At 39.7% G+C, this 10,217-nt stretch overlaps 1 protein-coding gene across 3 annotated transcripts; it reads left to right on the forward strand.

The window, feature by feature from the left end:
• The first annotated feature begins 1,670 nt into the window (after positions 1-1,670).
• On the forward strand, positions 1,671-9,518 carry pus7l (pseudouridine synthase 7 like). Of its 3 annotated transcripts, none has more exons than XM_082510167.1 (11): positions 1,671-2,079; positions 2,181-2,210; positions 2,622-3,443; positions 3,808-3,967; positions 4,128-4,347; positions 6,495-6,593; positions 6,730-6,811; positions 7,155-7,320; positions 7,733-7,859; positions 8,777-8,810; positions 8,931-9,518. In XM_082510167.1, exons 1-11 carry the CDS (start codon positions 2,007-2,009, stop codon positions 9,242-9,244), a joined length of 2,127 nt encoding a protein of 708 aa, XP_082366293.1. In that variant the 5' UTR covers positions 1,671-2,006; the 3' UTR covers positions 9,245-9,518. The 3 variants fall into 3 exon arrangements, with proteins under 3 accessions (XP_082366293.1, XP_082366292.1, XP_082366294.1); XM_082510166.1 differs by having other exon boundaries at positions 1,674-2,079; positions 8,777-8,830; XM_082510168.1 differs by lacking the exon at positions 2,181-2,210 and having other exon boundaries at positions 1,675-2,079; positions 8,777-8,830.
• The last annotated feature ends 699 nt before the right edge of the window (positions 9,519-10,217 follow it).

A 10,217-nucleotide genomic window follows, 5' to 3' on the forward strand; every position in this document is an offset into this window, starting at 1 on the left:
AAAATTAACATTGGGGAGTTGCATCAGATCCTTGTTTTCCTCTTTGTGTGCCTCTGTGACAGCTCGGCACAGTCCTCCTCAATAAAAGCCTTTTTGTCTGCTGGTGTCTTGGAAGAACAGATTGTTAGAAACTCTGTCACATGACCCCCTCACTGGAGTCCTGCGTGCATGTACAAACACACAGTCACACCATATGTCTATGCAACTCACACAATTTCACCCACACACATTATGTGCACTGCTGCAATGTTATTAGTCACTACATTCTTTCTTACAAAGGCTCATTCCAGAGGAAAATATTTCCTGATGGACTACAGAAACATCTGGAGAGTATAATCAACGCACTCATCACACTCTGCTGGCAAGAGTATGGACCCTTATCGTAAGATTTTTCTGTCCAGTGTTTCCAGTACACATTCAAAACATCTTTGGCACACATTCAAACTGTGTGACCCAAAGGCACAGAGCCATTCTACTGAACAGAGGATATTGGTGGGTGGAAAAGTACAAAGGGTCAAAACCCCCAAATAGTGCACCCTTTTATTCTCTTGGTGTAAATATTGAAAGAAAAAGAAATTCCTTTGCCTTTTTAAAATTAGGGTTACACTGAATGTCTAGTTATTATTATTTTTTCTATTGCATACATGCTGTGGTTTACTCATTCACTTTGCTAGTGAAAAGTTGTTAGTTTGAGTCAAGCCAGAGACACAAATTCCAGCTAGGAGTACACAAGCTAGTATAATGACTGTTACAAGTCTGGATAGAGGGAGGACTGCATGAAGGAGGGCATCTGGGGTAAAAACGCTGCCAAGTCAAACATGTGGGGCTACCCGCTGTGATGTCCCCTTCTAACAAGGGAGCAGCTGAAAGTAGCTTAAAAAAGTTTAAATAATACAGGTTTTGCATATGTTATTAATAAGATCTGTATATACTTATGAATGAACACAATACCTTGTCAGTCTTACAACATGTTGAAATAAGATTCTGATCTTCTGAAATCCATCACTGAAGTAGTTCTGTATTTTGAATTTTGCATTTATGAGAAGACAGAGTGTTTCTCCCAATGTCACCATTGTTTTTGGAATCTTTCATCTTTATAAGGAACATTTGCACTGTGGCTACTCAGCAGCTCAACCTGAAACACAATGAAGGATTTCTATACAGCCATGTGAATCTTTACATAAAAGCACACCTAAATCACTGACTGACTTTTCAGACAGATAACACTTTATGAGGGCATCCGTACTAGTTGTAAGTAATACTGCCCTTATAGAAATATGCATTCAGGACCAAAGGGGGTCTGACTCTCTCTCTCTAAAACATGTGCAGATAGACTGATGTGTGATAATATCTGTCTTGTACTGATGTTATTGTACTGAGCTACCAAGTGTTTCTTGGTAAGAGTGAACATTTGATTTTGGATCCTTACTGGATGCATGACCTGGCAGGAATTTAAACACCCAACTAGTTGTTTGAAAGGCTCTAATGTTGCCACACAATTGCCTCACATTTCTTAATAGTTCCTTCACAAAGCAAGAGTTTCATTTAATTTTTTAAACTGGTGTGGACCAACAGCTCTCTAGGTTTTCTCATGGTATTTCAAAGTTGTTGTTTTTTCGGTGGCTGATGAACTGACTATTTCATTTTTAGTGAAGCCACAGTGACAGGACTCATTCAAACACTAAAAAAAGGATGTTACTCGAGTGATGAACCATTACTTATGTCATTAAACCACATGTAAAAATCCCCTAAAAAATTATGTTTACTGAATAAAGAACCAAAAAACTTCCCCCTAAGCAAGAATGTTAATAAGAATAAGAATAAATGTAGGTTGCACTTATAAATAAACATTTTTGTGTATGTTGTTCATTCATGTCTCTAAGGTTTCAAATATGGCCCAGAGGTCAGAACCATCTGCCCATAACCCTCCTACTAGAGGGTCCACATCTGGGTTCTGCGTTGCCCTTACCTGCCTGTCTCTTTAAGAAAAGTCATATGATGGTCACATGACCCGGAAGAATACCGAAGTCATTCAGCGTGGTTGTGTTTACAGGCGTGTTGTTTACTTGGCGCCTGCAGGTTTGTGCTGTAAATAAACCGTTAATTTACGATAATTAATCCTTTAGACGTTTATATTATCATTCAAAGAATAGTAACGTAACCTGCTTTCTTTTGTATAGCAGCCACAGCTCTCTGCTATCAATGTCGAGGTAGGTTTATGTGAAGGTTTTAGGTTTACTCGAAATAGACGGATTGCTTTGCTCTCAGTAAAAGAACTTACACGGAAATAAATCACCGATAGAATTCTAACATTATTTTAATGGTGTGCGGCGACACTAGCAGGCTTAAAATCCGACTCAAATCTCGTTTGTCATGTATTAGCATCTCTTCGTATTTCGCACAGGTGTGTTACAGATGTTTTAAAAATCTCAAGTAAGCAAAAAAAAACATTACTGCCGTACGTTTTTAACGTTTCCCGATTTGCATGTATCCTCTCATTTTGAAATTGCCCTCATTTTCATTGACTTTTGCTTTATAACAATGACACGGTATGACATGTGTCTTCAGTTACATTGAAGCAGGTTTTGATAACGTTTTATTTCTGCCTCTTTTACCCTCAGGAGTAAGTAAAAACATTTTAGATATATTGATCATGAAGCAGGTTAGTGAGGCTGTGAATGTCCCTGCATGCTTCATATCAAACCATGAAGGCTTTCTTGGAAGCATCAAAAACTTCATTGAGGATTTTGTGGTGACTGAAATAGATATCTATGGACAGCATGTTAACACAGCAGCAGCCACACAGACACCGGGCTGTGCCTCTTCAGTTGGAAATGACAGAACCAATGCAGAATATAAAGAGGACAGTCATTCTTCAGCCTCACAGGATGTTGATGTCCCTCTGGATTGGGGGGTACACGACCCACTCCCTAGTCTAGGGAGTTTAGATTTAGGTTTGATTTTAGGTCAGTCGGTCAGTGAGGAGCTCGAGCAGTTTGTGTTAACTCTCAGAGATAAAAATCCACCTGAGCTGGAGCTCTCCCTTGGTTCCTTTGCTGACAAACACCAGAGAGCCAGTGTCCACCGAGCTGTCAGACACCGCTTCCCTTTTCTCATGACTGTCACCATTCAGCCTGAGATCAGGGTGAGGGAGGACCCAGACTACAGAGAGCTCTCCCAGCTTGTTAAGGAGGATGAGGCTGAGGACTTTTTCAGATTTATAGATGCCAAAGTGAGAGGTTCGTCCTATACGTTTGGACCTGATGACAATAAGGAGCACAGGACGGCAGTCCATCACTTCCTGAATCGAAGGTTCGGGAAACTGGTGGAGACTAAAAGCTTCAATGACCAGGGGAGGACATCGATCTCAGTTAGGCTGAGGGAGCGAGGGAGGCCAAAGAAGCGAACAGCAGAGGAACGTAAAGATGATGAAGTTTACACTGGTAAGGCATAGCATTGCATGTTATTGATCATTTATAAAATGTAAACAACAGGAGAAAACTCCAAGGTTAATGCTTTAGATCAAATTACCTACTTTAAGTAAACAAATAAATAATATAGAAAAAACTGAAGAAGAATGAAGAATTTTAAATATAAATAAAATAATTATGGCAGCTTTATTTCACAGTAATTGTGATTTGAATCGGTCAAAGCAGGAGAAAAAGACCAGAAAACTCTTAGTGAGAAGGGCAGGATGACACAGGTTAAGAAAATGAAAATCAAAGATGGTTTAAAAAAATCAGATTTCCCATAGGGAACGTTTTCAAATGTGATAAAAATATAGATGTTTTTTGCGTGTTTTTCCAGCGTTCACTCTGTGTAAGGAAAACCTTGAGACTCTGGAGGCCATCAGCTACATGGCAGCAGCTCTCGGGGTCCTGCCATCTGATTTCACCTATGCTGGGATCAAGGATAAGAGAGCAATCACCTACCAGTCCATGGTGGTAAAGAAGGTCTCACCTCAACGGTACTGCTGTGTTTCTTTCATGCATTTTGAGTATATATTTATATATATATATTTTTTCTTTTTCTTATTTACAAATCATGGGATAAAAGCACCAAAAGTTGTGTTATGTTAGAGTTCTTCTTGAAATACTATTTATATATTTTGCATTTTGTGTGACTAGGTTGAAAGAGAAGAATGCAGAGTTTCAGAACAGAGGGATCCGCGTGTTTCAGGTGCGTTCTGTCAGTGAGCCTCTCCGGCTTGGACGACTGCAGGGGAATCACTTCGACCTGGTTGTCCGGGACCTGAGACCACACGGTGCCGGTGACACGCACTCCTCTGGCGGAGACGTGCACACACGGCTGGCAGCACTGGTGAAAGAAGCAGTGGAGAATGTCAAGGTATATTTTGAGTTTTAGGTTTTCTGCAATCCTGTGGTAAAAGCATATGCCAGGAACCAGGCTTTCTTTAATGTTTTATTAAAAAACTTTTTTTTATTGGATATTGACAAACTTAAAAAGGCACCTAACTTAAATAGTGAACCAGTGTTGTGTCTGCACTTGCACAGCTTGGCATAGAATACATTTTGAATTGTATACAAAAACTCTTCATTTGTTAAAGTTTATTTATTTGATTCTAATAATGCAAAGATATCACAGTTTGACCAACAAGGTGATTCTCAAAGAGCTATTAGCTAAAAACCTGGTATACCTCAGTGTAGTCTAGAGCAGGGCGATATGGCCAAAAATATTTATCACGATATATATTTGAAAATTTGCGATAACGATATAACTGACGATATAATTGATGCGAGACAAAATACAACTCCACAACATTACTAGCGCAAAAAGACAACCTTCCATTTATTTTCACGTAAACAAGAAGCTGGTTTTTATGTACATTAAAGCTTTATAAAAATGTAACAGTGCAAATGCAAATTCCTTGCTGAAAGTTTAACCCAAAGGCATTTCCAGTAGAAATGGGCTGACATATCCTGAGCATAACCATGTATAATATCCACTGAAGTTAAAAAGAGGTGCTTTGCAACATTAAACTGCAGTGTGCAGTACGCATTTTTCGGACCATAAGGTACACGGGATTATAAGGCACATTAAGCGAAACAAAGCAGTCAGATAAATCAAACTTTATTAAACTCATTCTTCTTGCTTCCTCCACTTCTGTACCATTGATTCATTAATGTTGAATTCTCTGGCAGCTGAGCTATTCCCATGTTGTTGCAGTATATTAATGACTAACCTCGTATTGTGGATGGATTATCTCAGTTGTTCTCCTGACTGAAGTTTGGTCCGTTTACAGCATCCTGCCATGCGATTGCATTTGTCTCTAACCATGAGGAACCTTCACGTTAACTTTTATAAGTGGAAAAGTGTTAGTGTTCCTCCTCCAGCTTCACTGTTTATGTTATGCTAACATAGCTGTGTCGCTAGCGATCACGTAGCACATCATTATATATCAGCTAGCCCAACTTCAGTAACCCTAAAAACGTCACTGCTGTTTAGTTTCCTGTCTTCATTTATGTTGGAAGTGATAGCAGAGCTGTACGTTTGAATTTTTTCAGAAATCTCTCAGTCAGAACATGCAATATCATGCTTAGGTAACTAGCGAAACTAGCGAGCTAACTTCCGCTAGCTTCCTGCTAACTTCTAACTCCGTTAAATGTAATAACTTTTGTTTTCATGGATGCCTGGAAGTTAAACTTTATAGTTACACTTGGTAAAGCAGCAATGCTGATCGTTTTATTAAAGATCAAAGAATTTAGACAGTTTTCAACTCTCAGTGATGCTGCAGGGTTGTTTGACCTGAAGTCAAATATACGGAGTTTGGGACCCAGATTACTCCCAGATTTAAGAGCATCTTAGTCCGACAAATACGACAATAACAACGGCCACTTGCATGTTCTGCAAAAAAATGTGCTTTGTTGTGTATCTGATGGACAAACACCAAACCAGTTCCACATCACGGAAGTTGCACCATTTTTACAAACCAACAATCGGCCATGTGCGTATGAAAACAAAGGCACTGCGCATGCGCGTTTTACTCCCATTCTATCGCGATATTTCATTTTCCTATCGTTGCCTAACATTATACCGGTATTACCGTGAACGGTATAATATGGCCCAGCCCTAGTGTAGTCCTCCAAAATCTGAGGAAAGTGAACAAATAGAGGAAAAAAGAAGAAGTGGTAATCCTAAAAAAAACCTCACTGCAGCAGAAAAACAGAATCTGAACGTCATGTCCTTTAAAAATAGGAGGGGGAAAAATCTGGCAAAGGCCTGACACAGTAGCTGAGAGATTCATCTGGCCCTTCATCTGCTATTCACTGAAGCCTCATCAGAAAAGGTCTCAGTGGAAGGGTGGCTGTCAAGAAGCCACAGCTGAAATTAGTCCTCGACTAATCATGTCTTTCCTGATAGAGTTTTAAAATATGTCTGCTCATTAGCAAGTGGTTTTGTTGGTCCAGAATGTCTGCTTCATACAAGCTACATGGCCACCACCACACATTGACCTCTGATGTTTTTCACTGTAGGCCAGAGGGTTTGTCAACTACTATGGACCACAGAGGTTTGGGAGTGGACAGAGCGTTCAGTCTGATCGAGTAGGACTAGCTCTACTGAAAGAGGATATGGTGAGCGTTTGAGACATTCGCTATGTATTCAAGATGATAATACTGTTGGTTACAGTCATATAAAGCTAATCCACGACTGGCATTGCTCAGTGAAAACAGCACATTGTTGAGTTACTGTATGTAATGTGTGTGTCAGGTGAGTGCTGTACGTCTCTTCTTCACTCCAGAGGAAGGCGATGATCCTCAGAGTCATGCAAAGAGACACTTCCTCCAAACAGGTTTGTTTTAGTTTTATGGGAGCTTTTTCTTCCTTCAGAAATTTCTAAAATGAGAACTATTCTTTGCTGAATCTGAGGTTTTTTTGCAGAACAGTGTGATGATCTGTTCCTCTATTTATTTTTGAAAGTTGGCTGAAATTCATCATCCATGTTTGGCTAAAACCTTATGATTCTGTAATGTCAGCGTCTGCTGTTCTAGTGAATTCATGACACATTTCATAAACCAAGTTTTGGTTTATGAAATGTGACTAAATTAACGTCATGCAAATGCTTTTTTTAGAATTTGCAATTTCAATATGTTTTGTCGTTTTATTTTTCTGTCTTTCACCCCTCTCCACTCCAGATAACGCTAAGGAGTCCTTAGCTTTGATGCCGTTGTCCAAGCCCAGGGAGCGGTTGATGCTGCGGGCCCTGAACCGCTATGGTACAGGTCCTGATGGATGTGACCAAGCCTGGCTCAGCCTGCCACACAGCATGAGGATTTTCTACCCTCACGCTTACTGTAGCAGGTCAGCTGCAAGGAGAATCTACCCATCCATCCATTATCTTAACTGCTTCTCCTGTTCAGGGTTGCGGGGGAGTTGAAGCCTGTCTCATCTGTCATAGGGCACAAGGCGGGGCACGTCTTTGACTATTTTTTATGATATTAAATAAAAATCTTTGAAAGTAACACATAAACAGGTTTGACAGATAGCGATATGTAAAAAAAAAAAAAGTCGTGCATTTATTAAAGCTGGTTTCCATTATAGGTGAGGGAGATAAATTGGCCTTAGGTGTAGCCCAAATAAGTGGTTTCTTTTATTTATTAGGAAATTTAAATAAATGTTATATAAAAGCCAAACAGTATTTTTAATAACACGCCATCCCAGTGCTTTAGATCTTTAATTTGAAAAATTATGTCGATGTTCTTGTGGTTGTCAGAGTTTGGAACGAGGCGGCGGCACACAGGCTAACTACAATGGGTCATAGTGTCCGAAGAGGTGACCTGGTGTGGTTACGACAAGGTCAAAACAAAATGGAAGATGCTAGAGAAACCAGCATGGCTCAGGTAAGAAGGCAGATAAAACAGGAAAAGGAGATCTTTTAAAAGTGATAACTGATTAAAAAGATAGCTCAGGAGTAATTAGGATAGCTTTGTGTTATAATCAGAGCAAACACTTTTCCAGGCTTTGTGACTTGGTTGCATCTGTGACAAACATTATCACAGAAGAATTGTAGTTCCCGCGTTCGTTTTCACACATTTACCAGATCCTTGAATTTTTCTATCTTAAACTTGGTACAGTCATGTGTGCTGCGTCCTGCATGCTACCCAGGCAGTGCCCACCGCTTAAACCACACAGTATTTCCAGTACAAGCACATCTAAAGCTGAGTGTTTCCTCCTGTGTGTTCACATGTTCATGCAAGCATGAGCTTAAGTTTTGTCTTATTTTTCAAAGTAAAGTTTGCACAGGCCAAACACCAAAGGAGGGGATAAAGGAGGAGTGGCATTTAAGAATCCAAGCTGGAGAAATGAAAGCATAATCTTGGCCTGAAACTGCAAAGCTGGGGTTAGAATGGGGGGTGAGAACAACACGAAGTATATCAGCAAACAGTGCGTTAAAATTTTTTTATCAATTAATTATTTATTGTTTCTATTTGTTTCCTTTTAGTGAGGTAAACTACCCTTTTTAGTGTGCATGAAAGGACAGAATAGAGGTGAAAACTGTGGTTACTTCCTTTTTTTTCTGCTTGTTGAGGCTGTGATTTACAACAGTAACTTTGTTATGGTTTCACTTACTGTACTTTTGTTGCTGCTGCAGTCCAGAAATACCTCCTGGTAATTTCAACAGTAAATAGGATTATTTAGTGACACATTTTTTTGTGCTCTTTTGGTCACAGGACACATTTTCGATGTGAGGACACGTTGTTACTTTTTTCAAACACCTTGTCAGTGCCACTAACTTTGTGTTTGTGCTTTCTTCTAGATCCATGTGGTGACAGATAAAGAGGAGCAAGACGGTATCTATAAACTAGAACAAGTAGGGAGTGTTTGGAGCTATTTGTGTCTCTGCCAAATGCTGTTTTTTGTACACTACAGTAACACTGCAGTTGCTACTTGTTATATTATTGTTCTGCCAGGTTGTGTTACCGATGCCAGGAAACACTGTGAAGTATCCAGAAAATGCCATGGGAACTTGGTACCGAGAGAGGCTGGTCAGAGATGGACTGGAAGATTGCCGCTTCAGAGTCAGCAGCCTCAAACTGAACCTGCCTGGCTGCTACCGCCCCCTGCTGGCAGTGCCGCACAACCTCAGGTATCAGCTGCAGAGAGCAGCCAGCAGAGAGGGTGGAAGAACGATGGCAGGTTCGGAGTCGCTCACTCTCACGTTAAACTTCGACTTGGACTCCTCGTGCTATGCTACCATCTGCCTCAGAGAGATCATGAAGTGTGACCCCTGAAGGTTAAAGGAGGACATAGCTGTTGTATTTGTTTGAAGGAGAAGAAAACAGCTTTTCTACAATACTTTGTACTTTCATTGACCGTTATTATGTTACTAGTAGTCTTTTAGTTTGTTGTTGAAGACCGTAAGTATAAAGAAAAATCATATTGTGCACTTCAAAAAGCATAATGAAAGGAGGCCACTGCCAAATGTGAACAAATGTCTATGTAAAAGAATTCATGCAGTATGTTTCTCGTGCCATAAATAAATCCTGTAAAACAACAAAGTTTCTGATTTTTAAAAAAAAAAATTTCTGTATTTTCATTCAGAATGTTTAAGTTTGAAATCTTAAAAACACAATTTGAGTGGGTTCAACTCCACACTCTCCATCTTAAAGATAATAAAGCATTGACCTAAAATTTCAGAAATTAACTGCAATCTTAACTAAGTCCACTTAAAATGTGCATGTGATTTTTTTTTTTTTTTAAAAAGAGAGACCAATAACCTTTGACCTTCACAAAGGCTTTGTTCACACTGCAGGCGAAGGCGCATCAAATCCAACTTTTTTGACCTTATGCGACCCATATCCGATCATGGTATGACAGTATGAACAGCACAAATCCGATATTTTCAAATCCGATCTGGGTCACTTTCGTATGTGGTACTGAATCCGATACGTATCTGATGTTTTAGAAAGCGACTGCGGTTTGAACGGTCATGTCGCATTAAATCCGTCTTTTACGTCACTGACACAAGACAGACGGCAATTAGCGCTGGAGAAGGGCACAAGAAGACATCGTGAACGCTTCCTGGCCATCCAGTGAAACTGTTGGGAAGACAACGTTGGAGAAACATGAACATTTTATTTGTACTGTATAATCTGCAGGTTCTGACAGAAATCTGCAACTATCCTTTGAAGCACCGCTCCACTCTAAAACAGCAATAAGGATAATTATTAGGCCATATGTAAATAACAATATAACTT

This window comes from Aulonocara stuartgranti, assembly GCF_965226115.1.
Source record: "Aulonocara stuartgranti genome assembly, chromosome: 17".
NCBI classification, from domain to species: domain Eukaryota; kingdom Metazoa; phylum Chordata; class Actinopteri; order Cichliformes; family Cichlidae; genus Aulonocara; species Aulonocara stuartgranti.

Bases quoted from the DNA above. Each gene is read 5' to 3' on its own strand.
- pus7l (XM_082510166.1), top strand. From the start codon at position 2,007: ATGACCCGGAAGAATACCGAAGTCATTCAGCGTGGTTGTGTTTACAGG. The intron at 3,444-3,807 runs GTAAGGCATAGC...GTGTTTTTCCAG, and splicing joins AGATGATGAAGTTTACACTG to CGTTCACTCTGTGTAAGGAA. The intron at 3,968-4,127 runs GTACTGCTGTGT...TTGTGTGACTAG, and splicing joins AAGAAGGTCTCACCTCAACG to GTTGAAAGAGAAGAATGCAG.